Here is a 27,812-nt window from a genome sequence, read left to right on the forward strand (position 1 = left end):
AATAAACAAGTGGGACCTAATTAAACTTAAATTTTAAAATTAAAAGCTCTTGCACAGCAAGACTGTGGACTATGCTAAGTCACTCAGTGGTGTCCAACTCTTTGCGACCCTAGGGACTGTAGCCTGCCAGGCTTCTCTGTCCATGGGATTCTCCAGGCAAGAAGACTGGAGTGGGTTGCCATTTCCTTCTCCAGGGAAACTATAAATAAAGAGAAAAGACAACTTTCAGAATGGGAGAAAATAATAGGAAATGAATCAACTGACAAAGGATTAACTTCCAAAATATACAAGCAGCTCTTACAGCTCAATACTGGAAAAACAAACAACCTAGTCAAAAGTGAGCAGCAGAGCTAAACAGACATTTCTCCAAAGAAGACATACAGATGGCTAACAAACACGTGAAAAGATGCTCAACATCGCTCATTATTAGAGAAATGGAAATCAAAACTACAATGAGATATCATCTCATGCTAGTCAGAATGGCCATCATCAAAAAATCTACAAGCAATAAATGCTGGAGAATGTGTGGAAAAAAGGGAACCCTCTTGCAGTGTTAATGGGAATGTAAATTGAAACAGCCACTGTGGAGATTCCTTAAAAAACTGGGAATAAAACTACTATATGACCCAACAATCCTACTACTGGGCATACACCCTGAGTAAACCATAATTGAAAAAGATGCATGTACCCCAGTGTTCATTGCAGCGCTATTTACAATAACTAGGGCATAGAAGCAACCTAGATGTCCATCGACAGATGAATGGATAAAAAAGCTATGGTACATACATACAGAGAAATATTTCTTAGCCATAAAAAGGAATGCACTTGAGTCAGTGCTAATGAGGTAAATGAACCTAGAGGCTATTATAGAGAGTGAAGTCAGAAAGAGAAAAGTATCATATATTAATGACTTCCCTGGTGGCTCAGATGGTTAAGTGTCTGCCTACAGTGCGGAAGACCTGGATTCAATCCCTGGGTCGGGAATATCTCCTGGAGAAGGAAATGGCAACCCACTCCAGTATTCTTGCCTGGAAAACCCCATGGACAGAGGAGCCTGGTAGGCTGCAGTCCATGGGGTTGCCAAGAGTCAGACCCAAAGGAGCGACTTCACTTTCACTTTCTTTTCGATGCATATGTATGGAATCTAGAAAGATGGTACTGGTGAACCTGTTTGCAGGGCAGCAGTGGAGACGCAGACATAGAGAACAGACTTGTGGACACAGTAGGGGAAGGAGAGGAAGGGCCTAATTGGAAAAGTAACATTGAAACATATATATTACCATATGTAAAATAGCCAGCGGGAATTTGCTGTATAATACAGGGAGCTCAAACCCAGTGCTCTGTGACAACCTAGAGGGGTGGGATGGGGAGGAGGCGGGAGGGAGATTCAAGAGGGAGGGGACACATGTATACCTGTGACTGATTCATGTTGATGTATGGCAGAAATGAACAAAGTCAATTCAGTTCAGTTTAGTCAGTCAGTCGTGTCAGACTCTGTGACCCCTGTGGACTGCAGCATGCCAGGCTTCCCTATCCATCACCAGCTCCCGGAGTTTGCTCAGACTCATGTCCGTTGAGTCCGTGATGCCATCTAACCATCTCATCCTCTGTCGTCCCCTTCTCCTCCTGCCTTCAGTCTTTCCCAGCATCAGGGTCTTTTCTAATAAGTCAGTTCTTTGCATCAGGTAGTCAAAGTATTGGATGATGAACAAAATATTGTAAAGCAAGTATTCTCCAATTAAAAAAAAATTGGTTAATGCTTCGAAAGCTTTTGCACTTGTCCTCCAATCTCAAGCAGAGACTGTGTGAGTTCCTTTCCCTCAGGGCCTTATAGACTGATGTCTTGTTTAAATCCAGGTCCTGGGCCCTGTGAGTTTGGGGTTTATTTTAGAGTTTGAGAAGGGACTTTGGTAGTCTTGCCAGACCCAGGATTACCAAAAATTTTATTTTCTGGGTAGTAGACAGCTATATGCCAGCTTTTCACAGGGCACATGAACTTTTAGTTAGGTGTGACACTTGCCACAGGTCTGTGAGACTCCGGACAATGCTTATGTCTATGGAAATGTTTTAGTTGCTTTTGTAGAATAGTTTCTTTTAAGATTTAGTTTGTTGCTTTGTGCCAGAGCTGGAGGAGTGTGGGCATTTTGCAGGGGACAAGAAATAGGTGAAGGGGATTAAGGTTACAAATTTTCATATAATAAATAAGCCATGGGGATAGACTACGAAGCATAAGGAATATATTCAGTAATACTGTAATAACTTTGTATGGCAACAGATGGCTATAGACTTGCCACAGTGATCATTTCATCAAGTATGCAAATGTCAAACCAGTATGTCATACACCTGAAACTAACATAACATTGTAGTCAACTATATTTCAATTAAAAAAAAGACATACTCAGAAACACAAAATGTGTGAGTTTAGAAGGAATTGTGCAGGTCGCCAAAATTTAAAAAATTTAAAAAGAGTGCAGGAGTTCAAAAGGGAGACTCTTGGGGAAAATTGGGAATTTCCTGGGCAACTGTAAGGATCCAAACATGCCATGTGCAGAATTCACATTAAATCTAGTGGGGGAAAAAAAGATCACATGTTGTGGGTATGGCCAAGTGCTATTCAGCTGAGGTTTCCAACCATGTCATTTTAGCCTAAAAAGAACTCTCCAGATGTCAGTCATACAAAAATGAGAATGTCTGGGAGACAGTCTGTTTTTCCTTCCATGTTTGTGCTTGAGAGTAACACAGACAGGTGCGCATAAGTAATCTGGCCTACTAAATCAGGGCCATTCATGTTGTCTTTCAGATCTGTGTATCCTTGTGATGTTTAATGGTCAGTGAAGCTTCATGGTCTGATTATGTTCTGTTTTGAAGCACCATCAAAATAAATTCCATTTTCAGAGTATTCAAGTTTTTTTTTCTTTTAAATATAGCTTTATTAATATATATTTCTTATTGAGAACAGTATTGCAAAACGTTCAGAAAATACCAAGACATGTAAGGATCCCTCACAGTCACACACATCCCCCTACACCTTTATTTGATACTTAAGCTTTGAGCACCTGGTCTCATCTTCTGATCAGGGGTCTTTAGGAGGATGTGAGACTCCTCCAATCTGTTCAGGTTCAGCATGGTATCTACTGGTAGTAAGTGCCAAGTAAGGTAGCTATTAATTTCATTCTTAAGGCATCTTTCAGATTTTAGTGTCAGCAGCTCTGCTGTGAGCATCTTTGTGCACTTTGCTGAATATTCCCTTTGGATAAATTTCTAGATGTGGATTTGGTAGGTCAAAGATATGTTTACCTAATAACCCATCAGAACTGGTCTTGCCTTACATTCCTATCAAGTGTGTGTGACTGCTTATGAAACCGTTTATGTCATCTTTTGGGGCTCCAGAGAGCTTCAGTACCACAGTTCTTTATGACTCAGCAGAGAAGACAATTTAGTGAGCAGTGAAGAGGCAGATAAGAAGCGACTTTTTAGAATAGGACGCTTGTGAGCAGGTGAGAAATGGTGCACTCTGAGCACTTACTGGACTGTATAGTTTTATAATCAAAGAAAAAGTAGGGGACTTCCCTGGTGGCTCGGTGGTGAGGAATCTGCCTGCCAGTGCAGGAGACGTGGATCTGGTCCCTGACCTGGGCAGATCCCACATGTTGTGGAGCAGCTAGGCCTGTGTGCCACTAGTTCTGAGCTCTAGAACCCAGGAGTCTAAACTACTGAAACCCATGTGCCCGAGAGCCCATGTTCCAACAAGACAAGCCCCTACAATGAGAAGCTCACACAGCACAACTAAAGAGTGGCTCCCATTCCCCACAACTAGAGAAAACCCACACAGCAACAAAGAACCAGCACAGGCAAAAATAAATTAAAAAAAAATTTTTTTTTTTAAAAAAAAAAGGAAACGTGGGGAGAGGGAGAAGAACTTCTTTATCTTTCTTGAGTAGACATCATGCTTCCATCATCAGCTCTTCCTCCAGGTAGAGCCCGGTAGTTTTCTTGTCCCTACGTAGTCAAGCCAGGTCCACAAATTACTGCTTTTTATGTGGGCAGAGGGCATGTCTCAGGGGTCATTAACTTTCTGAGCTCACTGGGCAGGATGTGGGTCTCATGCCACCATTGTTCTATCGTCTTGAGTGTATGTCTTATGCTTCTCTTGCATGGTTTTGTTTCTAGGAGAGCCTGCCTGGTTTTATGATTAAGCAAACTTACAGTGTCTCCCATATTTTTTCTACTTACAATCCCCTAGTGGGATTAACTATTCAATCACCTACTTTGTCCCTTTACTCTGTCTGTATCATTCCTCTCTCCCAGTGTTTACAGTTTTATGCTTCAAAAGGGGTAAAGGGCAGTAACTGATCATTAGCTACTTCGGGCTGAGATGAAACATCAGCCTGCCTGGGGAAGGAGTGAAGCACCTGGCTGACTGTCCCTTCTCTGTTTGGAGAACTGCAAGTCAGTGTCACTGTGGTTAGCATCATCCCTTTAGCCTTCTTAGATATTAAGCATTGGAGAATGAATCTACATAAGGTCTAAATAGAAAGAAATGCAACAGTGAGCTTTGGAAAAGTCATTAAGAAAGATTATAGCCATGATTTTGAAGATCCAGACCATTTTCCTCAGTTTCCAAATCTAAAAAAGAGTCACTGAAGGCCTCAATCTCTTTCTGATTAGGCCTGGAATCTTAATGTTTTATATTTTAGGGTATATTGAGTCTTTTATCTCAGTTATAGATTCAATTTATTCTTTTCTATTTTTTGTTAATATCTTTTGATGATGAGCGTGGTTTCCTTGTCCCTCAAGGGACAGAGTGTGGCCCCTAATTTATTTAAAAAGTACCTTCCATTAAAGAAATAGGACAGTCAGGCACAAACAGAAAGGCATGTAGAAATAACCAGCCATTGATGTTGTACAAAAAGGGTCGCAGGAAAATGTGCACCTGTCTCTTGCCTGACCCTCCCATTACGTATTTCTCACAGTTGTTAAGGTTTCCGATCCTTTGGGTTAAGACCAAGAAGGTTATGTTAGTCTGTGAGAAATTTTATCAAGTGACCTGCCATTTCAGTGACTGCCCAAGGCTCCACATTAGTTCTGTAGATGCCATCTCTGGGCAGAGCCATTTTTGGCCTTGGGCCCTGTCAGTCTTTTGATTGTGAAATCATCAAAGAAGGCAGACCCCACCCACCAAGTCTCTGGTGCCTGGGGCATTCCCTCTTTGAATACCTTGGCTGTTTGCAAAGGGTTCATCCATCACAGTCTTACTTTAATATGTCCCTCTGTCCACACAGAACACACTGATTTTGTCTGGGTACCTATGGGCCTTATGGTCTACCATGGCCAGATTGGCCTAAAAAACCTGGCCTTTCCTGTGGTGGTCTCAGAGTGGACACAGCCATCGTCATCATCTGGGCCCTTTGTTTGTCTCTCTGGGTGTATTCAGCCTCTTTAGCCATATCCCTATTATTGAAAACCAAATAAGCCAATTAGAGCAAATCACTCTTAGGGGTCTGAGAACCCACAGTTGGCTTTTTTGAATATTATTTTTGATGTCTGGGGAAGACTGGGCTATGAAATGTAGAGCCAAAAAGTCCTGTCCCTCAGGGGATGAGGGATCCACCTATGTACACTTTTTTTTTGTTTTTTTGGTATTTTTTTTCCCATTTATTTTAATTAGTTGGAGGCTAATCATTTTACAATATTGTAGTGGTTTTTGCCATACATTGACATGAATCAGTCATGGATTTACATATGTTCCCCATCCCGATCCCCCCTCCCGCCTCCCTCCCCATCCCATCCCTCTGGGTCTTCCCAGTGCACCAGCCCTGAGCACTTGTCTCATGCATCCAACCTGGGCTGGTGATCTGTTTCACCCTTGATAGTATACTTGTTTCAATGCTGTTCTCTCAAAACATCCCACCCTCGCCTTCTCCCACAGAGTCTAAAAGTCTTTTCTGTACATCTGTGTCTCTTTTTCTGTTTTGCATGTAGGGTTATCGTTACCATCTTTTTAAATTCCATATTCCATATATATGCGTTAGTATACTGTATTGGTCTTTATCTTTCTGGCTTACTTCACTCTGTATAATGGGCTCCAGTTTCATCCATCTCATTAGAACTGATTCAAGTGATTCAAATCAATTCTTTTTAATGGCTGAGTAATATTCCATAGTGTATATGTACCACAGCTTCCTTATCCATTCGTCTGCTGATGGGCATCTAGGTTGCTTCCATGTCCTGGCTGTTACACGTGTCTCTTTCAGATCTGGTTTCCTCGGCGTGTATGCCCAGGAGCGGGATTTCTGGGTCGTACAGCAGTTCTATTTCCAGTTTTTTAAGGAATCTCTACACTGTTCTCCATAGTGGCTGTACTAGTTTGCATTCCCACCTACAGTGTAAGAGGTTCCCTTTTCTCCACACCCTCTCCAGCATTTATTGCTTGTAGACTTTTGAATAGCAGCCATTCTGACTGGCGTATAATGGTACCTCATTGTGGTTTTGATTTGCATTTCTCTGATAATGAGTGATGTTGAGCATCTTTTCATGTGTTTGTTAGCCATCTGTATGTCTTCTTTGGAGAAATGTCTGTTTAGATCTTTGGCCCATTTTTTGATTGGGTCATTTATTTTTCTGGAATTGAGCTGCAGGAGTTGTGTGTATATTTTTGAGTTAAAACGCTTCTATTAATCTCCCTTGAAAAACTGTAGGATTTTTATCTGGACCCTATTGGATTTCTTTCACTTTTTCACAGTTGACAGGCTTCATTGTAAGCTTTTTCTTTTTAAAACAAACTTCTGCCCCCAAGGTGTGACTGTTTTTATTTGTATATTTTATTTTATTGGCTCCAAGCAGGCTTTTTCTAGTTGTGGTGAGCTGGAGGCTACTCTTCGATGTGGTTCAGGCTACTCTTCTCATTGCGGTGGCTTCTGATGTGTGGAGCACGGGCTCTACGGCGCGTGGGCTTCAATAATTAAGGCTCGGGTGGGCTCAGTAGTTGTACCACACAGGCTTCGTTGCTCTGTGGCATGTGGTATCTTCCTGGACCCAGGATTGAACCTGTATCCCCTGCATTGCAAGGTGGATTTTTGCACCACTGGACCACCAGGGAAGCCCCCATTGTGAGCTTTTTCATACCCTCTATTAAACAATTAATCATATGGTCCCATCTGTCGCTGTCAACAAAGTGGATCTGATGATTTCATTGTGGATTTGGCTCAGGAACAGCATAGTTCCCCATGTGGTGTATGGCATGGCCCTCTTGGGCTTGAGCTGCCGTTTGGTCAGCATGGACCCTGGCTGCCAGTATTTTGTGCTGTTCTTTCTCAGGAGTGCAGCAGTGGGATAAGATTTGTAAATCTCTCCAGGTGAGATCAAAAGATTGGATCAACCTGGTAAACTCCTTTGTGAAAAGTTCAGGGATCTCAGAAAAACTTCCCAATTTACCCTCTGCCAGACTTAGATCGGATGTTGAAAAAAGCATGTAAACTCTTACTGTTTCTTCTTGATTTCTATCAGAAGTTTCTCTCAGAGGCAGTTGGTTGGTAACTTATGCTGCTGCGCGTGCTAGCTAGGCTGAAAATAGGCCCCTTGGATAGCTTGGGATACAAAGGAGGTCTTTCCTCACTCTTGGATGCATTTTGTTGTCGTTTAGTCACGAAGTCATGTCTGGCTCTTTGTGACCCCATGGACTATAGCTCGCCAGGATCCTATGTCCATGGGATTTTCCAGGCAAAAATACTGGAATGGGTCGCCATTACCTTTTCCAGGAGACCTCCCTGACCAGGGTTAGAACCCATGTCTCCTGCATTGGGCAGTTCTTCACCACTGAGCCACCTCGGAAGCCCTGGGTGTGTTGTCCCCTGGGATAATAGCCTGACTGGAGCAGCAGCCCCCACCTGTGAGACAGCCCTTGCTGGAGCAGCCATTTTCTTGGATATGGCAGGTTTCACCAGAGCAATAGTTATCTATCCAAAAGTTTCCTTCCTGTATCAGAGTCTACCTTGTAACTGATTCAGGATTTGTACTTACAACTTTAGATGTTATCCCTCCCAAAGCAGTCTCCCAACCAGGTGTTAATGCCCGAGAAATTGTTTCTAAGGAATCAGAGGGTATCCCAGTGGTGTTGACAATGAGCGAGATTTGGTCTAGCTGCAGATGGGAAATAAAGGGTCAGCACTTGTAAGAGTCAGAGGGAGGGGAAGACTGACATCAGGGCTCAGGAAGTCCTCTCTTGGGCACTTTGAGTAATTAGGAGCAAACTACCTACATCTTGGAAGTTGATTCCCTTCAGTTTTCTTGAGCATAATGTACTTAAGAATACTTGATAAGAAGCCTTTGATCTAGGCAAGATACAATCCTTTAAATGATTTTTTTTCTAACACATATATCCCCGATTATAAATTATAAGCATTTAGTCTTATCCAAAGATAGATTACAGGGATCAGCTTTAGAAACAAGTTTAGAATACCTTTTTAAGAACTCAGTTAGGCTTCACAGTAATATAACAACAAAGAGTTACTTGAAAAGTGAGTTTTAGATAGTAGATACTGACCTCAGGTAGCAAAACTAAAATTTAATATCTATTAAAACACTTTTTTTTCTAAAATTACCCTCATCTTTACCAAAGATAGCCAAGTTAAGATTAATTTGTTTATAAAATAAGTCTGGTTAGTTCATCACATAGGCATATTTAATTTGTCCAATAAAGCAGGTGCCTTGAATACTAAAAATTGTAAAAGGTATACCCTAAATAAAAAAGCTCATTTTAAACCTTTTTATTTTTCATTGTATGGCATCAGCTTTGTAGCCAAGGAAGGCTTTAACCCATTAAGTAAAAGATGGAGTTTGCCAGGGAGCCGGGAAGAGCCAAGCAGCCATCTTGGATTTCCCATATCCCTGACTGTTTAATTTGCAGCTTTTGTATATCTATCTTAATTTTTTTTTTTTTTAAATTTAGGAGCAGATTGTTGCCATGCTACAAGGATATCAAGATGGCAAAAGTCTGACAATAAGGGGTTAATTTTTTTGTTGACAAATTGTACAACAAATATAGTATGAACTTACTAACTTTTAGTAAACCCAGATAAAATATTATACTTAATACTCATGAGTCTAAAAACATATCTATATTAATTAACAAACTTAAACTACAAACTTTAATACCAAATATTAATTTAATATTACATATTTCTTAAATCATGTGAACCTATAATCCATTTGGCTTAGTTTCTCTTATATTTGGAAGTGTTTTATTTTGCAAGTGCTTACTTTACTTTTTCAAAGACAATTAAATTGAGCTCATTCAAAAATTAACCTCAGCAATATTATCTAAAGACAGAAAGACATGACTTATACATATTCAGAGATCTCAGTTTCATTTTTAAACTTATTCATAAAATAGACATTGCAATGCAGATTTATTAGTTTACAAATAACAGTTGGAAAAGTTTACAGACTTGAGTTTTAACAGGGATAGATACAGAATATAGAAGAAAAGTCTCAGACTTTTCTGTCAGAAAAGTAATCCAAACAGTAAAAGCAGTCCTGTCAGAAGCAATCCAAACAGTAAAATTTCTTTCTTTTTGCATACTATTTCCATTGTCACCTGATCCCTTCCACATCTCTAAACATCCATACCACCTTTTTATGGCAACCCATGTTGATTACCACCGTTCCTCCAGTTTTTTGTTTGTTTTTCCTTTAGACATCCATAATATCATTCGCTTGACCTGTACCCGGTTCCTGATCAGAGCCCCAAAGCATTTGGGGTTGATCAGCCTGTCTAAAACAGACAGCCATCGGTGGAGTGTGCTCCTCCAAACTCTTGGCTCCTGGCATCCCATGAGCCTTCTAGGACCTGACCCCAGACCCTCTTTTCTTTTCTTACTGCAATCCTGCTGCAGTCGCCATCTGAAACCATTTGTGTCATTTCAGGGGCTCCCAAGAGCTCTGGTACTGCAGTTCTTTGTGTCTCAGCACACAAAGAATTCAGTGAGAAGAATTCAGGAAAGAATTCAGTGAGAAGAATTCAGGAAAGAATTCAGTGAGAAGCAAAGAGGTAGATGAGACGTGATTCATTAGAATAGGATGCTTGTGAGGTTTACAAGCAGGCAGGCAAGAAATGCTTTGCCCTGAGAACTTACTGGACCACAGTTCTGTAATCAAAGGAGAAGTGGGGAGAGGGAGAACTTTGTCTTTCTTGAGTAGACGTCATGCTTCCATCACCAGCTGCTCCTCCAGGGTAGAGTGGGGAGTTTTCTGCTTCCTACATGGTCAGGTTAGGTCCACAAATTATTGTTTTCTTCTGTGTTCAGAGAGCACGTCCTGGGAATCATTAACTTACTGAGCTCACCAGGCAGGATATGGGTCTCATGCCACTATTGTTTTATTGTTTTGGGGCATGCCTTGTGCTCCTGTGGCCTGCTTTTGTTGTTAAACGTTTTCTGAGTAATCATTAACTTACAGGGGTCTCCCATATTTTTTCTACTTACAGTCCCCTAGTGGGATTAACTGTTGAATCACCTACTTTGTCCTTTACTCTGTCCCTGTCACTTACGCTGGGTATCATTGATCATTTTGATTTTGGGAGGCCAGGCAAAAATGGTATCTTTACTGTTTGTATACATTCTAGAGTTGAATACATCCTCACTTCTGTTTATTTGCTCCTTACATGTGTCCTCTTGGAAATACCTATTTCTAGCCTTTGTCTCCTTTACCACACAGAGTTGCTCTTGAGTTCGTTTGTATATGAAGGAGAGTAATCCATGGTAATGTAGATTACAAGTATTTCTCCCAGTATGTTCTTGCCTTTAACTTGTTTTACAAGCCATACCAGTTTAAAAAATAAAATAAAATCTTTTTTTCAAACAGATTTTATGTTGTTAAGTAAGCTTCACGGTTCTTCCCTTTACAGCCCTGCCTTGAAAGGCATTCTCCACACCAAGGAAACATTTATTTTGCTGTAGTTTCTTCCAGTGCTTTGTTTAATTTTTAACATTAAGTCTCTAGTCAATCTGGAGTTTGTTTGGGGGGTGAGTAATGAGAGGTAGGGTGCTAACTTTTTTTTTTAGTTTCTTTTTGGCTGTGCTGGGTGTTTGTTGCTGCATGCAGGCTTTCTCTAGTTGCGGGGAGCAGGGGCTACTGTGCACTTGTGATGGGGGGCTTCTCACTGGGGCGGCCTCTCTTGTTGTGGAGCACAGGTTCTAAGCTTCATGGGCTTCAGGAGTGGCTGCCCATGGGCTCAGCAGTTGTGGCTCTAGGGCTGCAGAGTGCCGACTCAGAAGTTGGGGCACAGGCTTAGTTGCCTGGCAGCAGGTGGCATCTTCCTGGACCAGGGATCAGACTCGTGGTGTCCCCTGCCCGGCAAGGCGGAATCCTAACCGCTGGCTTCCCACCAGGGAAGCCCCGGGGCTGCAAGTTTTTATTTTCACCACAGTGGTGGCCAGTTTCCCCTGAGCTGTGCGAACAGAATCCATGTGTCATGTGGGATGCTGTCCTTTCGATCTCTGCCCCTCCTTCCCCCTCGGTCCCCTCCCTCCTGTTCTGTGTGGGAGGCAGCCCTGGCTCCTGCTCTCCGACTTCCTGCTGGGTGTGGCTGAGGGGATGAGAGGAGGGGAGGAGAGGGAAGGCGGGGCTTTTAACTCCCCAGTTCCCTCAGCTAGCTACCTTTTGCATTCCCCCCAACCCCACCCCACCAGAGGACGTCCTGATTTGGGTCCTCGCCTCAGGCAGCCGCCTCTCCAAGTTCTCCTAACTCTTCTCCCCTTTGGCCCTTAAGCTCTGTGGTTCTAATGGCTCTGGAGGTCCCACGCCATCCCTGTGGTTTCCCATAACCCTACCCACATCCCTGTAAGAGTTCTTCCCTTCAGTTCACATCAGGAACGGCTGTGTGTACCCTCCTTCCTGCCTGGACCTGGTGGATGCTCCAGGCTTTTCCTCTTCTTTGAATGGTGGGCTTATGTTATATACCTGATTCTCGAATCTGCTGCTGTTTCTGCTCCGTATTTGGTTTCATTGTCCAATTTTCATGTGTTTTAACATCAAGTAGAACAAGCCTTCTTCTTTGTCTTCTTTTTTTTTTAATATTTGTTTATTTATTTATTTTGGGCTGCTTAGGGCCTTTGTTGTGGCGTGTGGGATCTTTCACTTAGCAGAGAATTCAGTAGTTGGGGCGTGTAGACTTAGTTGCCCCGAGGCATGTGGGATCTTCGTTCCCTGACCATGGATCAAGCCCACATCCCTCTCCTTGGAAGGCAAATTCTTAAGCTCTGGACTACCAGGGAAGTCACCTGAGTGGTGGCCTTCAATGCTGCTCTCATGGATGCAGTCCTAGAGAAGCCCTAGAGGAACTTTGTCTCCCAGATCATCCTCACCATAATCATCGTCACTAGTAACATAATTGATCATATCTGAAAACCATTTCAAATATACACAGTGTCGCTTTGTTAGTAGAGGAGCTGATTCCAAACATCAGCACTTAAAGTCATAAAGAAAATCATAGAATCATAAAGCGAACAGAAAAGTTGGCTAAAAATGACACATGTGAAAAAACAAAAGGAGCCTTCTGCATGTCCTTGGAACTGGCACAACATCTTCTCAGGATTTATTCTGAGGAACTAATCAGAGATGTGCAGAAGGAGGACTGTCATGATTTATGTGTTTAACAAAGGAGGGTTAAGAATATCATGGGACATATTGGCTAGCACATAGTAGGTACTCTATTTGTTGAATGAGTGAATGGTATCTTTGTGCCTTTGGAGGATTATATAACCATTGGAAGCTGTGTTATAGAATTCTTTGTGGCATAGGAAAACATTTGATACAGTGCCAATTCAAGAAAAACAATAGGGAAGCCAAGTTGTATATTCGTTCACTACAATCCCATTTCTGTAAGTGGAGGGTGTATGGGTGCATGTGTAAATAGGAACATATAAAAAGCAGAAGGGACTTTAATGTAGGAAATATGTAAAGAGAATACTCACAGTTGCTTGGGAAAATGTAATCAACAATCGCTCCCTTCAGCTTTTCGCAGCCAGGGAGAGCCAGTACTTACAGAGGATGTTGTGCAAGAACTCATTCTCCACACACATTATACTCCTCTTGTTTTTTTCCTGTAATACTTAACCATCTTCTTATATATGTTATGTTGTGCCTATTTCTTTTTTATTCAAATTAGAAATTTTGGCCACACCACACAGTTTGCAGCAGGCAGTGGGGGCTGGGGGCTTCCAAGGTGGCATTAGTGGTAAAGAACCCACCTGCCAAAGCAGGAGATGTCAGAGATGAGGTTTCAATCTCTATGTGGGAAAGATCCCCTAGAGGTGGAAATGGCAACCCACTCCAGCATTCTTGCCTGGAGAACGCCTCGGACAGAGGAGCCTGGCGGTCTACAGTCCCTGGGGTCGCAAAGAGTCGGACACGGCTGTGTGACTGAGTAGCCGCAGAAGCACAGCCTATGGGCTCAGTTTCCTGACCATTGAACCTGGGCCGTGGCGGTGAATCCCAGCCTCTAGACCACCAGGGAGCTCTAGGTTATGCCTGCTACTTACTGTCTGTGGTCGCTTGTGCGATTATAAGGCCCATGGGGCAGAGTCTTTGTTTTCTTGTCTGAAGTAGCCCCAGCACTGGGTACACTGCCTGGCACACTGCCAGTGCTTACCAATGTGTCTCCTGACTGAATGAATTCACAGAGCCAGCATCAAACACTGCACCCAGTTGGGGGGTCTCACTGGGGTGCTTTCTTTGTGGAAGTGCCCTCACAGAGGTTCCCATCACAGACCCTGAGGTCTCATGACAGTCCCCAGATATGAGTTGCCTTTGCCATGTGTGACGTCCCCACTGAAGGTGAAGGTCTGAGCCCCCGAATATCTGTGATGTTTGCTAGCATCATTGAACTTACACTCACTTACACAAGTCACTTCGCTATGCTGCCAAGGCACTTTAATTTTTAAAAAATATTCATTTATTTATTTGGCTGCACCGGGTCTTAGTTGTGGCATGGGGGGAGGGTGGGTTTTCGATCTTCATTGTGTCTTGGCAGATGGTCAGCTGCGACGTGCAGGATCTTTAGTTGTGGCATTCGAATTCTTAGTTGCTGCATGCGGGACCTTTAGTTATAGCATGTGGTATCTAGTTCCCCAAGCAAGGATGGAACCCCAATCTCTGCATTGGCAGCTGGGAATCTTAGCTGGGAATCTGGACCGCAGGGAAGTCCCCTGCCAATATGTTTTTAAATAGAAAACAACTTCCCCTTTAACTTGGCTTCCCTGATAGCTTAGTTGGTAAAGAATCCACCTGCAATGCAGGAAACCCCGGGTTCGATTCCTGGGTTGGGAAGATCCCCTGGAGAAGGGATAGGCTACCAACTCCAGTATTCTGGCCTGGAGAATGCCATGGACTATAGTCCATGGGGTTGCAAAGAGTCAAACACGACTCGGCGACTTTCACTTTCACTTTTTTCCCTTTTAACAGAAACAACAAAAGCAAAATAATTTTAAATATACGTAAATAAAACTAAGAAAATAAATCCCACCACTACACTTTACCATAAATTTTTATGAATTCTACCTGTATTTTTATGGGCTTCCCAGGTGGCACTGGTGGTAAAGAACCCACCAGCCAGTGCAGGATATTAAAGAGACATGGGTTCAATCCCTGGGTCAGGAACATCCCCTGGAGAAGGGCATGGCAACCGACTTCAGCATTCTTGCCTGGAGAATCCCTTGGACAGAGGAACCTGGTAGGCTACAGTCCATAGGGTCTCAAAGAATCAGACATGACTGAATTGACTTAGCATGCACGCATACCTTAGACATTACTATTTTACTTGTTTCTGGTTTTGAGTCACATCTTACAGTATCTCCTTTTTCTTGCAGGATTTTATTCTGGAACATTACAGTGAAGACAGCTACCTCTATGAAGATGAAATAGCAGATCTCATGGATTTGAGACAAGTATGTTTCCATGTGCAGCGAGATGGAGAGGATACTGGCTATGATTAGAGGTTGTCCAGTCTTCTGATGATCCCATTGTTGCACCTGAAGTCTGGGTAGAATCGCTGGTGGTTGGGGGTGAAAGGGAGGGGCTGTTGGAAACATCCATTCATCTTGCCACGAAAGAAGACCACATAGGAGACAGACATGGATGTGAGACAAGTACGTTTCCATGTGCAGCAAAATGGAGAGGATACTGGCTATGATTAGAGGTTGTCCAGTCTTCTGATGATCCCATTGTTGCACCTGAAGTCTGGGTAGAATTGCTGGTGGTTGGGGGTGAAAGGGAGGGGCTGTCGGAAACATCCATTCATCTTCTTGCCATGAAAGAAGACCACAGAGGAGACAGACATGCATGTCTGGGGCTGGGTTCCAGGACTCATGAGTTCCTCCCAGCCTTTCCCAGCTCTCCTAGAGTTCATTATGCCAGTAGCGGGGCCCAGGCTCCAAAGAAACTGTGTGTGAGCACCTTCCTGGCCCGTCCATCTGCTCTCTGCTCACCCAGTCACCCCTGCGGTGGTTCTTGTCCTTTCAGGCCTGTCGGACGCCCAGCCGAAATGGGGCGGGAGTAGAGCTGCTGATGAGTTACTTCATCCAGCTGGGGTTTGTCGAGAGCCGATTCTTCCCACCCACCCGACAGATGGGGATCCTGTTTACCTGGTAGGTGCCTGAGCTGGGGCTTTCTGTCTCCAGCCACACTGGGGAGCCTCCGCCCCACACGAGGCTCCTCTGCACTGCAGCCCCCTCCTTCTAGCTGCCCCATGAATGCAGGAGAGCCTGGAGATGTGTGGATAAACCGGGGTCTGTTTATGAACAAACCTCCCGCAGGGAGAAGGCTCCAACAGACAGTGTCTTCTTGCTTCTCAGAGCAAGTGAGCCGAGGAGGGGAGGCCTTTGCGTGTGTGTGTGTGTGTGTGTGTGTGTGTGTGTGTGTGTGTGTGTGTTCATTTTATCATGAGGGAAACACCAGGGCTCTGAGGTAGAACTGACAATGTCCCAGATGGGATGGGGGTGGGAATCAAGTTTTCTCCCAATGACCAGGGGAGCAAACAGAAGTAGATCAGATCTATTAAAGCTGAAGCAGAATCTTTGATTCTTCCCCAGAGTTGGTACTTTTCATGATTAGTGCTGTTGAAATATCTTGGGGATGCTACACCTCTTCTTTGAGTTGCTTAGCAGTACGTTGCTTAGTCACTTCAGTCTTGTCCGACTCTTTCTGACCCTATGGACTATAGTCCGCCAGTCTCCTCTGTCCATGAGATGTCCAAGGCAAGTATACTGGAGTGGGTAGCTATTCCTTTCTCCAAGGGATCTTCCTGACCAGGGCATTACAGGTGAATTCTTTACCATCTGAGCCGCCATGGAAGCCCAAGGAGTATGTGAAATGAAAGTAAATCCTAGTAGCTGAGAACCATATTCAGAGTTAAATTTCACCACAGCAGATGGCTCTTGATGCTTGCTTTTGAAAGGAAGGGCAGATGACTTTTCCTGAAGGTGTGTTAGCTGCCTGCACATGAGTGAAAACTCCAAATGTGACTTCTTGGTTCTGAATTAGGGAGAAGCTCCATATCTATACCCTGGTCAATGTATGAACTTTAAAACATATCCTGAGTCTTTAAGGCCTCAGGAAGAATTATGAGGGGTTAGTAATTGCTACATTTCATTTAGGAGAAGCCTTTTTTAAAAAAAAAAATACATTTTATTTTTTAGAGCAGTTTCAGGTTCATAGTAAAATTGAAGGGAAGGTACAGGGAGTTCTGCCCCTGCACACCCACCACCTCCTCCCGTCAGTATCCACCACCAGAGTGTTATATTTGTTACAGCTGATGTACTGACATTGGCTGCCCATCACCCAGCACCCACTGTTTACAGTTCCTGTTGGTGGTGTACGCGACACATGGGCTTCCAGGATGGCTCAGTGGTAAAGAATCCCCCTGCCAATGCAGGAGACGTGGGTTCGATCCCCAGGTTGGGAAGATCCCCTGGAGAAGGAAATGACAACCCACTCTAGTATTCTCGCCTGGGAAGTCCCATGGACAGAGGAGCCTATCGGGCTACAGACCATGGGGTCGCAAAAGAGTCAGACATCACTTAGCGACTAAACAACAATGACATGTATCCACGTTATAGTATCACACAGAATAGCTTCATTACCCTGTAATCTTCTGCTCTCCACCTAGACATCCCCACCCCTTTGCAGTCCCCAACCCTGGCAACCACTGATTCTTTTTGTCTCTATTGTTTTGTCTTTTCCAGAATGTCATATAGTTGGGATCATACAGTATGTAGCCTTTCCGGATTGGCTTCTTTCACTTAGTCACACGCACTTAAGGTTTCTTGAGTCTTTTTATGCCTTGATGGTTCATTTCTTTTTTTTTTTTAATTTAAGTGTTGCATAGTTTTCCACTGTGTGGCTGTACCACGGTTTGTATGTCCATTCACCTACGGAAGGACATCCTGGTTGAGAAGCCTTGTTTCTGTTTGTGCTTGTGGGCATCTTAACAGTATGAGCAGGCCCATTGTCTTGCTTGAGATAAAAGCCTCATTGCATGTGCATCTTTGAGTTTTATTCAAGAAATAAGTTTTGTCCGTTTTTATCCCCAAAATGGCACTCACTAGCCAAGGGAACCATAGTCTCAAAAGATGTTTCTTTTAAATAGGTATGACTCCCTCACCGGGGTTCCGGTCAGCCAACAGAACCTGCTGCTGGAGAAGGCCAGCATCCTGTTTAACATCGGAGCCCTCTATACACAGATCGGCACCCGGTGCAACCGGCAGACAGAAGCCGGGCTGGAGAGCACAGTGGATGCCTTTCAGAGAGCCGCAGGTACGTCTCCAAGGAGGCACTGAGATAGAGCTCTGGCTCTGCCAGGTGGCCCTGGTACCCCAGCTGAAGGGGGTCTGTAGATCCTTGCCAGGCCCATGCTTGGCCTGAGGAGCCTGAAAGGGCCCGGCCAGCTTCCGGAGCTGGTGGCTCTTCCCATCAGGAAAATTGCTTCCTGGCGCAAACCCGGTCGTCTCCGTCTGACTGTGGCTCATGTACACAGTGGTTAATGATTAATCTTTTCCGAATGAGTGGCCCCACAGATGGTAGTGGATGAACTGTGTCTTTGAACACAGTTTTGAAGAAGAGAATAAGTTTTCTCAAGCGGTGAGAATGGAGGCTTTTTCTTTTTTCTTTCATCCGGCAGCGTGCCTCATCAGAGTGTTACCATCCGTGCCTTTGTTATGTGCATTCTGAGAAACTTGCTCACCCATAGTTGCTCTTCTTGGCTCCCTGCTAAGTGCCACTTAGCACCAGCCTATAGAGGAGCGGGGGTGGTTGGCAGCCCATGGGTGCAGTGGTTAGGCCTGCCTCATGGGCGCTCAAGGGTCCTGGCTGACTCCCCTCTAGCTGTGTCCTGAGGAGTTGGCACAGGGATTGTAGGCAGAAGCGGCCACAATGCTGACCACCGTGTGATGCCCCGAGCTGGCTCCATAATAAGTTTCTTTCTGTGCCGGTCCTTGTCACTCTCCTTTGGGGTGTTACCCCTGACAGAAAATTTTTGGGGGTATCTCACTTTCCTCTGCAAGGCTGGGAAGAACCGTGGCTTTGCTGTATAGGGGGCTGGTCATGATGCTGTTTGGTTAAAGTGACAGATCCCTTGGGAGAAAAAACCACGCTGAAATTTCATGTGGGAGTTGAATTCTTTTGCTGTAAATTCTTTTCTGGGCTCATCTTTCTTTCTGAAGAATCTGAAGCGGGTATGCCTGTCTCTAAGATTCCAGAGATGTGGACAAAACGAAGCTTGAGAACAGAGTAAGAGTGGGCCCCAGAGAGGTGCAAACCGTCTGCAGCCGTGGCCTTCCTCCTGCAGGGCAGCTGTGCTTTGCGGCAAAACCAGAGGAACCAGTCAGATGGGATTTTGCTAGGAGGTTTTATTTCAGCTCTAGGTTGATTTGTCAGTTAATGCTGTGACACTTTTCTAACACATAAGAAAGTTAGCTGAGGGCTATAGCATGAAAATTTCCCCTAGAGTGACTGAGTTGATCTTTCCTGAGGTCCTGGAGAAAAGCCTTGAATTTCTGAATGACCCCGAGGTTAAGAGTTGAGCATGACCCCCTGTGAGCCCTTTAGTCATTCTGTCTTCCTTCACTTCCCTCAAATGCCTAGTCACGTACGGAATTTCTCACAATGGTCCAGGCGAGACAGGAATGGACAAGGGAGCAGGCTGGTTTCCTTGCTTGACGCAGATGTAAATGTTTTGGAAGAGAACTGGAAAACAAAAGTTTTCTTACTGGTAAAACATACATAACAAAATTACCACGGTAATCATTTTTGGGAGTAGTTTGTTGGCATCAAGTATAGCCACACTGTTACGCAGCTGTCTATCTCCAGAACTTTTTCTTATCACCCCAAACAGAAACTCTGTCCCATTAAACAATATCCCCACTGCCTCCCCCGTCCAGCCCAGGTGTGTCCATGAATTTGACGCTTCCAGATACCTCATCTCAGTGTAATGGACCTACTTCACGTAGCGTGATGTCTTCATCTGTGTTGTACCATGTGTCAGAATTGACTTTTTTTTTTTAAGATTGATTTATTTATTTTTGGCTGTGCTGAGTCTTCATTGTTGTGTGAGCTTTTCTCGAGTTGTGGTGAGCCGGGGAGGGGGAGGGGTACTCTGGTTGCCAAGCAACGCCTTTTCATTGCAGTGGCTTCTCTGATTGCAGAGCATGGGATCTAGAGCATGTGAGCTCAGTAGTTGTGGTTCCTGGGCTCTAGAGCACAGTCTCAGTAGGTGTGGTGAGGGGGCTTAGTTGCTCAGCAGCATGTGGGACCTTCCCAGACCAGAGATCAAACCCATGTCTCCTACATTGGCAGGCAGATGCTTTACCACTGAGCCACCAGGGAAGCCCTTGCCTTTAAAAAAATATATATTTATTTTATTTATTTGGCTGCCCCAGTCTTAGTTGCGGCACAAGGGATCTTTGATCTTAGTTACGGCCTGTGGGATCTAGTTCCCCAACCAGGGATCAAACTGGGAGTATGAAGTCTTAGCCACTGGGCCACCAGGGAAGTCCCAAGGCTGAAACTATTCCATTGTGTGTATATACCACACTTGATTTATCCCCGAATCTCCAATGTCAATGGACAGTTGAGTTGTTTGTACCTTTTGGTTACTAGGAATAATGCCGCCATAAGCATTCTTTTATAAATATCAGTTTAATTCACTGCTTTCAATTCTGTGGGGTTATACCTAAGAGTGGAATTGCTGGCTCTTATGGTGGTTGAGAATCAGAGTTTTCTAAAGATTCTTTGGGACACTAGTTTCATATTTTTGCTTCATCATTTTTTATGTTCTTGAGCAGCATGGTGAAATAAATAGGATATAAAAAAAATAAATAAATAGGATATCCCTAATGCTCAAAACAATTCCGATTGCAGGGGTTTTAAACTACCTGAAGGAGACGTTTACGCACACTCCAAGTTACGACATGAGCCCCGCCATGCTCACTGTGCTGGTCAAAATGATGCTGGCACAAGCCCAGGAAAGCACGTTTGAGAAGGTCTGCCTCCCTGGGCTCCAGAACGAGTTCTTCCTCCTGGTAAAGGTGGCCCAGGAAGCGGCCAAGGTAAGCCTTGCTGTTGCCCCGACTTTCGGGGCAAGCGGGGTGTGTTGGTGTGGGCCTACTGGAGGCAGCAGGGGCTTCCCACGGCAGCTTGCCCATGACCTGGGCAGCATGCCCGCCCTGGCTGGCCAGAGCGCTGGCTTGCGTTTTGTTGGCAAGTCAGTGTTTCAGATACGGATCACTGATTCCATCTGTAGCTGAGCCTAAAAACCAGCATAATGATGGTGGCCCAGTCTCCCTGTTAACTCTGACACTGACAACACCGGGAGCCCTTGGAATAGCTCCCAGATTGTGGAGCGGCCTCTGGCAGGGGCCTCCACAGAGAAGAAAGGGCTCTTTTTCTGCAGCCCGGATACGTGAGTGCCCCTGTGCCAGGCTCCCCACTCCCGGCGTTCCTTCCGTTCTAGGTGGGAGAAGTCTATCGGCAGCTGCACACGGCCATGAACCAGGAGCCGGTGAAGGAGAACATCCCGTACTCCTGGGCCAGCTTGGCCTGTGTGAAGGCCCACCACTATGAAGCCCTGGCCCACTATTTCACAGCCACCCTGCTCATCGACCACCAGCGTAAGGCTGGGCAGCCTGGGGCTCCGGGCTTTGGTCAGGGTTGCAGGCTTGCTGCCTCTGGGTGATATTGAGCTGAGCAAGAGCTTTCTGCTTGCCTGAGAGATGCTCAACAGCTTGGGGGCTGAGGGTGGGGGTTACACGTGGGCCAAGGCAGCTGTCACACAGGGTGGGATTAGGGTTGATGTGGTACTGCTGTGGGAGGGGGAGGGGGTAGTATTTCTTCTGCCTGGGGTGGAGCTGACAGCTTCATGGAGATGATATTTCACCTGGAATCTAGGACCAGGGCTAGATCAGGGAGATACTCACCTCAAACACAAGATCTAAGGGGATGCCCGTGAACTCAGTAATTGAGATAATGTTTTAACATGTAATTGTAGATGAATCAAAACTGGGGCAAAAATCCATGGTGATTAAAACTTTATAAATGAAGACACCGGTTGGGACTTCCCTGGCAGTCCAGTGGTTAAGACTCCATGCTTCCACTTCAGGAAGCGCGTGTTTGATCCCTGGTCAGGGAATTAAGATCCCACATGCTGTGTGGTGTGGTCAAAAACAAATTAATAAAAGAAAATGACGATGCAGATAATAACAGTGGTATGCTGAGTCACATTGGAGCATGAAACAAAGGAAATTTGATGTTCATCATGAATATTTTTGCATTAATTTTGATACTTAGAACATTATATTAAACTATCATATATATCTTGATGGCTGGGTTTAGGGTACCTGCTTAAATTTTCAGCCTAGGGTGAATGCCTCACTCTCCTGCCCCTAGTCTTGGCTCTGATCTGAGGTTGTAGGTGGGGAAGGGACTTTTGTTGCAATTCGTGCTCATCAAGGCAGCCCTCCAAGTAATGGAAAGGCTATCCTCTGGGGCCAGACTGCCTGGGTTCATATCTCAGCTCTGTCATTTACTAGCTAGGTGATCTTGGGCAAGTTACTTAGCTGCTCTGTGCCTCAGTTTTCTCATCTATAAAACGGGAATATGAAGAGATCCTATCTCACAAACTGTTGTGAAAACTAAGTGCCTCTCTGCAAAGCTGAATAGTGCTCCATATGTGAAGGGCTCTCTGTGTTAGCTGCTCCTGCTGAGAATATTATAGTCTTTTGAGCAGGACAAATCGGGTAAACCAATAGAAATACAGTGCTTCAGTCATTGAGGTAGGAACACAAATGGGGCAGAGGTTGGAGTCCTTGGTATAGTCATGGAGGTTCCTCCGAGGCAGGCATTGCCATGTGAGTTAGACTTGGGACTCTGAGGGGGACTTTTCCAGTGGAACGAGGAGGGAGAGGACAGCTAGAGTGAGAACAGGATGTAACTGGGTCCTGGAACGGAGGCTGTTGAGGTAGCGGTGGGTGACTTGGTGAGGTTAGGAATGGACATATGCCAGGGAGGGTGCAGGCAGGGAGGCCCTCAGAGGTTTAAGGTGGTGCTGTGCTTAGAGGTTCATGAAATGAGTGACTAGGAAGAGGTAGAGATCAGGGGCTCGGAGCCAAATCATAAGCCCCTAAAGACAGACTGGCCCCCCTGCACAAAGACCTTGGGCTGGATTGCCTGGGTGTGGCCAGGGGTAGAAAGGAGACCTATTACCCCAAGTGCCTTGTTGAGCTGGGGATGCAGTTGAAAGCGGGGTTTCCCAGTGGGTCTGTGGAACCGTGCATAAAGGCTGTGCCACGGCCATGAGAAAAGATCTGTCTTGCGGTTCCTGTTGCAGTGAAGCCTGGTGAAGATGAGGACCACCAGGAGAAGTGCCTGTCCCAGCTCTACGGCCACATGCCAGAGGGACTGACACCCTTGGCCACCCTGAGGAATGTTCATCAGCGCCAACTACTGGGTGCGTGTTGGCTCTCCTGCTCCCTCCCGCTGTGTCCCGTCTGACCCACCCAGCCGCTCCCACTCACCGACAACCCCAGACGGGTTGCCAGGGCAGGGCCTGAGGAGGAGGTCTTCCGAGTCATTGTAGCCACTCTGGATTCAGAAACCAGGAGGCATAGTCCTCTAGCCTCAGCAGGCGTCCAGAGCTGCGTTCCCATGGGCTCTCTGTGCGCCCAGCCCGCCCACAGGGGAGCCAGAGCTTGGCAGTCTTCCAGCTCCCTAGTGGTCAGGGGATGGCCCTTGGTCATCCTATTCTGGAAGCACACATTTCGTAGGCCACACTTAAGAACTGGTAACAGACCTCAGGGCAAGTTTTCTGTGTCCAAACCTGAGTGCTTCCACCGCTCAAACTTGCCCCCCATCCCACACACGCACTTTCCCCATCTCAGTGATGGTGACTCCATCTTTCTAGGTTTGCAGGTCAGAAACCTAGGACTCACTCGTTACCTTCATCTTTCTTTCTCGCCCATCTTTGATTAGCAAATCTTGTTGACTCTATTTAGAAAAACAACCCAAATCTGATCACTTCTTACCTACCACCCTGGTCCAAGCCATGCTTACATGGTGCCTGCTTAATAGACATTGACGTGCTTAAACCTCACCCACACCTATGAGATAGATGTGGTATGATCCCCAGTTTTCATTTGAGGAGAGAGAGGTCACACAGGTTGCCTAGCTTTTTGCTAGGAGCCCTCATGCTCTCATCCCACCCAGAGAAGGATAGGAGTCTTCACCTGCACTTCTGAGGTTGGACATGGTCAGGCCCCTGTTCCTCTCTGGCCTCATTCTCCATCCTTCTCTGCAGCCTTCATTCTCCCCAGCGAAACTTCCAAGCCCCTTGTTGTCCTTAAACATTCAGGCATGCTCCTGTCCCAGGGCCTTTGCACTTGCTCTCTTCTTCTAGTTCTTAAAAGTTAACCTCCTAAAAGGCCTTTTCTGATCACACATCACAGAAGGGTGACCCCTCATTCCCCATCTTCTCAAGTACTACATCTGCCTATTATTTTTGTTTCTGCTTTATTTTTCTCCAGAACCTTAATGCCACATGACCCATTATACATTTCTTTGCTTGTTAATTTTCTGTCTTCAATCACTATCTTGCAAACTCAATGAAAAGGCAAAAGGCTAGCTTTTGCTTTATCTCTAATGCCTAGAACATTTGGTAAATGTTTGCTGAATGATAGTTCTATAGACACAAGTGAGCATACTGCATACACATTTCAGAGGGACTGAAGCCTTTCAGGCGGATCCTTCAGGAAAGAGAATGTCCACCTTTCTGGCCAGATCCTTGGGCACTCAGGCTCTCCATGATGTACTCATGTTGCAGTTTATTACATGTGACCGGTGGTGTTGATTTTCTGTGGCAGGGAAATCCCATCTGTGCCGAGCTATTACCCACCACGAGGAGTCCATGAGGGAGGCCAGCCTGTGCAAGAAGCTCCGCAACATCGAGGTGCTGCAGGAGGTGCTGTCTGCGGCACACCAGCGGTCCCAGCTTAAGTACACTCAGCTGCGGGAGGATGATGACCTCCTGAACTTGACCGATGCCCCTGACATCATCTGTGAGTGGTGTGGGTGATAGTGCAGAGTGCGCTGCATGAGAGGCAGGGCTGTTCAAGTGCTCATCCTGCAGGGGTGGGGGGCAAACCCTGGCTGTGTGCTGGGTATTGGTACAGGGCTCTGTGCTCCTCTTGCCCTGGAGTCCTTACCCTCTCATTCTCAGATCTAGGGCCTCCTTTATGGTCTTTGTTGATGCTTTAGTGGCAGCTGACCCCCTCCTGCCCCTCACATCGCCACCTGTGATGTCAGGGCCCTGCCACCTTGGTTGTGCTCCGACTTTCCTTCCCACTCTTCACTGACTGCCTTGCCCAATCCCAGTCTCCCCTCTTGGCATTCTTGAGGGTCTCCTCTCCATGGTGTCCTTCCTGTAGTTTCCTTGAAGTCTCATGACCTCCTCTGGGGTTGTAGCCATTACTGATGGTCAGGAGACTCCAGGAACTGCCTTTTACCTTGACACTTTCCCTATGCTCCACACCCACCCACATACCACCATTTTAATGGAAATCTGTACTTTGCTATCTGTCTGTTACCTTCGACTGCATGATTTGAAAGCCACCTGCATCCTTATTCCTCCTCCAAGGCTTGATCTTGGAAGGTGTTGTTTCACTGATCTGTGTGTCTGTTTTTGTACCCATGCTATGCTGTTTTGATTACTGTAACTTCATACTATAATTGAAATCAGGGAGCATGATTTCATGCTGGAGGTCTAGCTTTGTTCTTTTATCTCAAGATTGTTTTGGTTATTTGGGATCTCTTGTGGTTCTATACAAATTTTAGAATTATTTGTTCTAGTTCTGTTAAATATGCCATTGGATTTTTGATACTGATTGCATTGAATCAGTAGACTGCTTTGGATATTATAACAAAATCCACATATATATTATATAAATATATTATATATATATAACAGTGGGACATTTTAACAATATAACTTCTCTAGTCTACAGACATGGAATATCTTTCCATTTATTTGTGTTTTCTTCAGTTTCTTTTATCAGTGTCTTATAGTTTGCAGTATAGAGATCTTTCACTTCCTTGGGTAAATTTATTCCTATGTATTTTATTATTTTTTATGTAATTGTAAATTAGATTGTTTTCTTAATTTCTCTTTCTGGTAGTTTGTTATTTGTGAATAGATATACCGGATTTCCGTTTATTGATTTTTTATCCTGCAACTTTACTGAATTCATTCGTTAGTTCAAATATAGTCCATGGGGGTCGCATAGTCAGATATGACTCAGCTACTGAACAATTAGGGTTCCCTATTTGTGGCATTATGTCATCTGCACACAGTTTATTCCTTTTCCGATTTGGATGCCTAATTTTTCTTTTTTTCCCTTGTCTAATTGCTATGGCTAGGACGTCCAGTACCGTGTAAAATAAAAGTTGTAAGAGTGGGCATCCCTGCCTTGTTCCTTGTCTTAGAGGAGAACTTTTCAAGGCTTGTCATATGTGGTCTTTATTATGCTGAGGCTCATTTATGTGTGGAATTCTTAGCCTGCACTGGGATCCTTTGATAGACACTGACTAGCCTCGTGGGAAGGGTTGGCTTATTGTTGTTCAGTTGCTAAGTTGTGTCCAGCTCTTTGTGACCCCATGGACTCAGCATGCCAGGCTTCCCTGTTCTTCACTATCTCCCTCGGTTTGCTCAAACTCATGTCCATTGAGCTGGTGATGCCATCCAACCATCTCATCCTCTGTCACTCCCTTCTCCTCTTGCCCTCAATCTTTCCCAGCATCAGCGTCTTTTTCAATGAGTCATCTCTTCATATCAGATGGCCAAAGTGTTGAAGCTTCAACTTCAGCATCAGTTCTTCCAATGAATATTCAGGATTGATTTCCTTTAGGATTGACTGGTTTGATCCCCTTGCAGTCCGAGGGACTCTCAAGAGTCTTCTCTAGCATCACAGTTCAAAAGCATCAATTCTTCAATGCTCAGCCTTGGTCCAAGTCTATGGCACTTAGACATCCAAATCTTATGGTCCAACTCTCACATGTGTACATGACCACTGAGAAAACCATAGCTTTGACTGTACAGACCTTTGTCAGCAAAGTGATGTCTCTGCTTTTTAATATGCTGTCTAGGTGTCATAGCTTTTCTTCCAAGGAGCAAGTGTCTTTTAATATCATGGCTGCAGTGCCATGAATTTGATGGTGGAGCTCTTTAGCTATTTATGCACATGATTTGGCAAATCCACTTCTCACTGTGAAATCTTCACATTGCATGTTAATAATGAAAAGAGGAAGCACGTCTTGCCCAAAACTTAGTGTTGAAAGCATGGTATTTCCCTAACAGCCACACCTGAAATGTAAGTTACTTCTCAGTAGGATTTTATGAGTATCAGAGGATGTCCACTAGAACAGGGGTCCCTAGCCCCTGGGCCACAGACCAGTACCAGGCTACGGCCTGTTAGGAAACAGGCCTCCCAGAAGGAGGTGAGCAGGGGGCGAGCCAGCAAAGTCTTACCTGTATTTATAGCCGCTCCCCATCGCTTGCATTGCTGCCTGAGCTCCATCTCCTGTCAGATCAGCTGCAACATTAAATTCTTGTAGGAGCATGAATCCTAACCCTAAAGTCAAGGCAGAATATCCTGAGATTGCCATAAAATAGAAATAAAGTGCACAATAAATGTAACACACTTGAATCATCCTGAAACCACCTCTGCCCCCTGATCCACGGAAAAATTGTCTTCCACAAAATGGGTCCCGAGAGCCAAAAAGGCTGGGGATGCTGCACTAGAACGCAAATAAGCTCCCTTGAAGGCAGGGAATTTGTCTTATGTCACTATCTGTCCCAGCCCCCGAGCGGGGTATAGCTCATAGTAGATACCCAAGTGGACTTAGGCCTGAGTTTTCAAAAATGACTTTCAATTACAGAATCATTTATGCTTTTACTTTTAACCTTCTTTTCCAGCTAAAACTGAGCGAGAAGTTGAAATTATACTCCCACAGTTCTCTAAAGTGACAGTAACGGACTTCTTCCAAAAGCTGGTATGTTGAACATTTATTTCATAATGACTTGAGGGAAAGGCTGTTTTATAAGTTGCAAGTATGTAGAGATGCTATATGACATAATTTTGTTTTAAATATTATCGATCTTTTAGAGAAAATGGCAATGAACGTTCTTGTATGACGTTGTAGCACAGACTATTGCAGATGGCATCATGAGTCTCTTGAGCAGAGCCGAATAAAATCTGAAAGGATGACAAGGCATCATT

At 44.9% G+C, this 27,812-nt stretch overlaps 1 protein-coding gene across 1 annotated transcript in view; it reads left to right on the forward strand.

Moving 5' to 3' along the window:
- RHPN2 (rhophilin Rho GTPase binding protein 2) overlaps positions 1 to 27,812 on the forward strand; it is a 67,717-nt gene that overhangs the window by 33,737 nt on the left and 6,168 nt on the right. Inside the window, exons 5-12 of the mRNA XM_070450998.1 lie at positions 14,865 to 14,942; positions 15,517 to 15,641; positions 17,642 to 17,808; positions 20,410 to 20,597; positions 21,002 to 21,158; positions 22,874 to 22,993; positions 24,402 to 24,596; positions 27,509 to 27,585. Of these exons, the coding sequence (XP_070307099.1) occupies positions 14,865 to 14,942; positions 15,517 to 15,641; positions 17,642 to 17,808; positions 20,410 to 20,597; positions 21,002 to 21,158; positions 22,874 to 22,993; positions 24,402 to 24,596; positions 27,509 to 27,585 (1,107 nt within the window). The remainder of the gene's footprint in view (positions 1 to 14,864; positions 14,943 to 15,516; positions 15,642 to 17,641; positions 17,809 to 20,409; positions 20,598 to 21,001; positions 21,159 to 22,873; positions 22,994 to 24,401; positions 24,597 to 27,508; positions 27,586 to 27,812) is intronic.

Source organism: Odocoileus virginianus, chromosome 20, assembly GCF_023699985.2.
Source record: "Odocoileus virginianus isolate 20LAN1187 ecotype Illinois chromosome 20, Ovbor_1.2, whole genome shotgun sequence".
Lineage (NCBI taxonomy): Eukaryota > Metazoa > Chordata > Mammalia > Artiodactyla > Cervidae > Odocoileus > Odocoileus virginianus.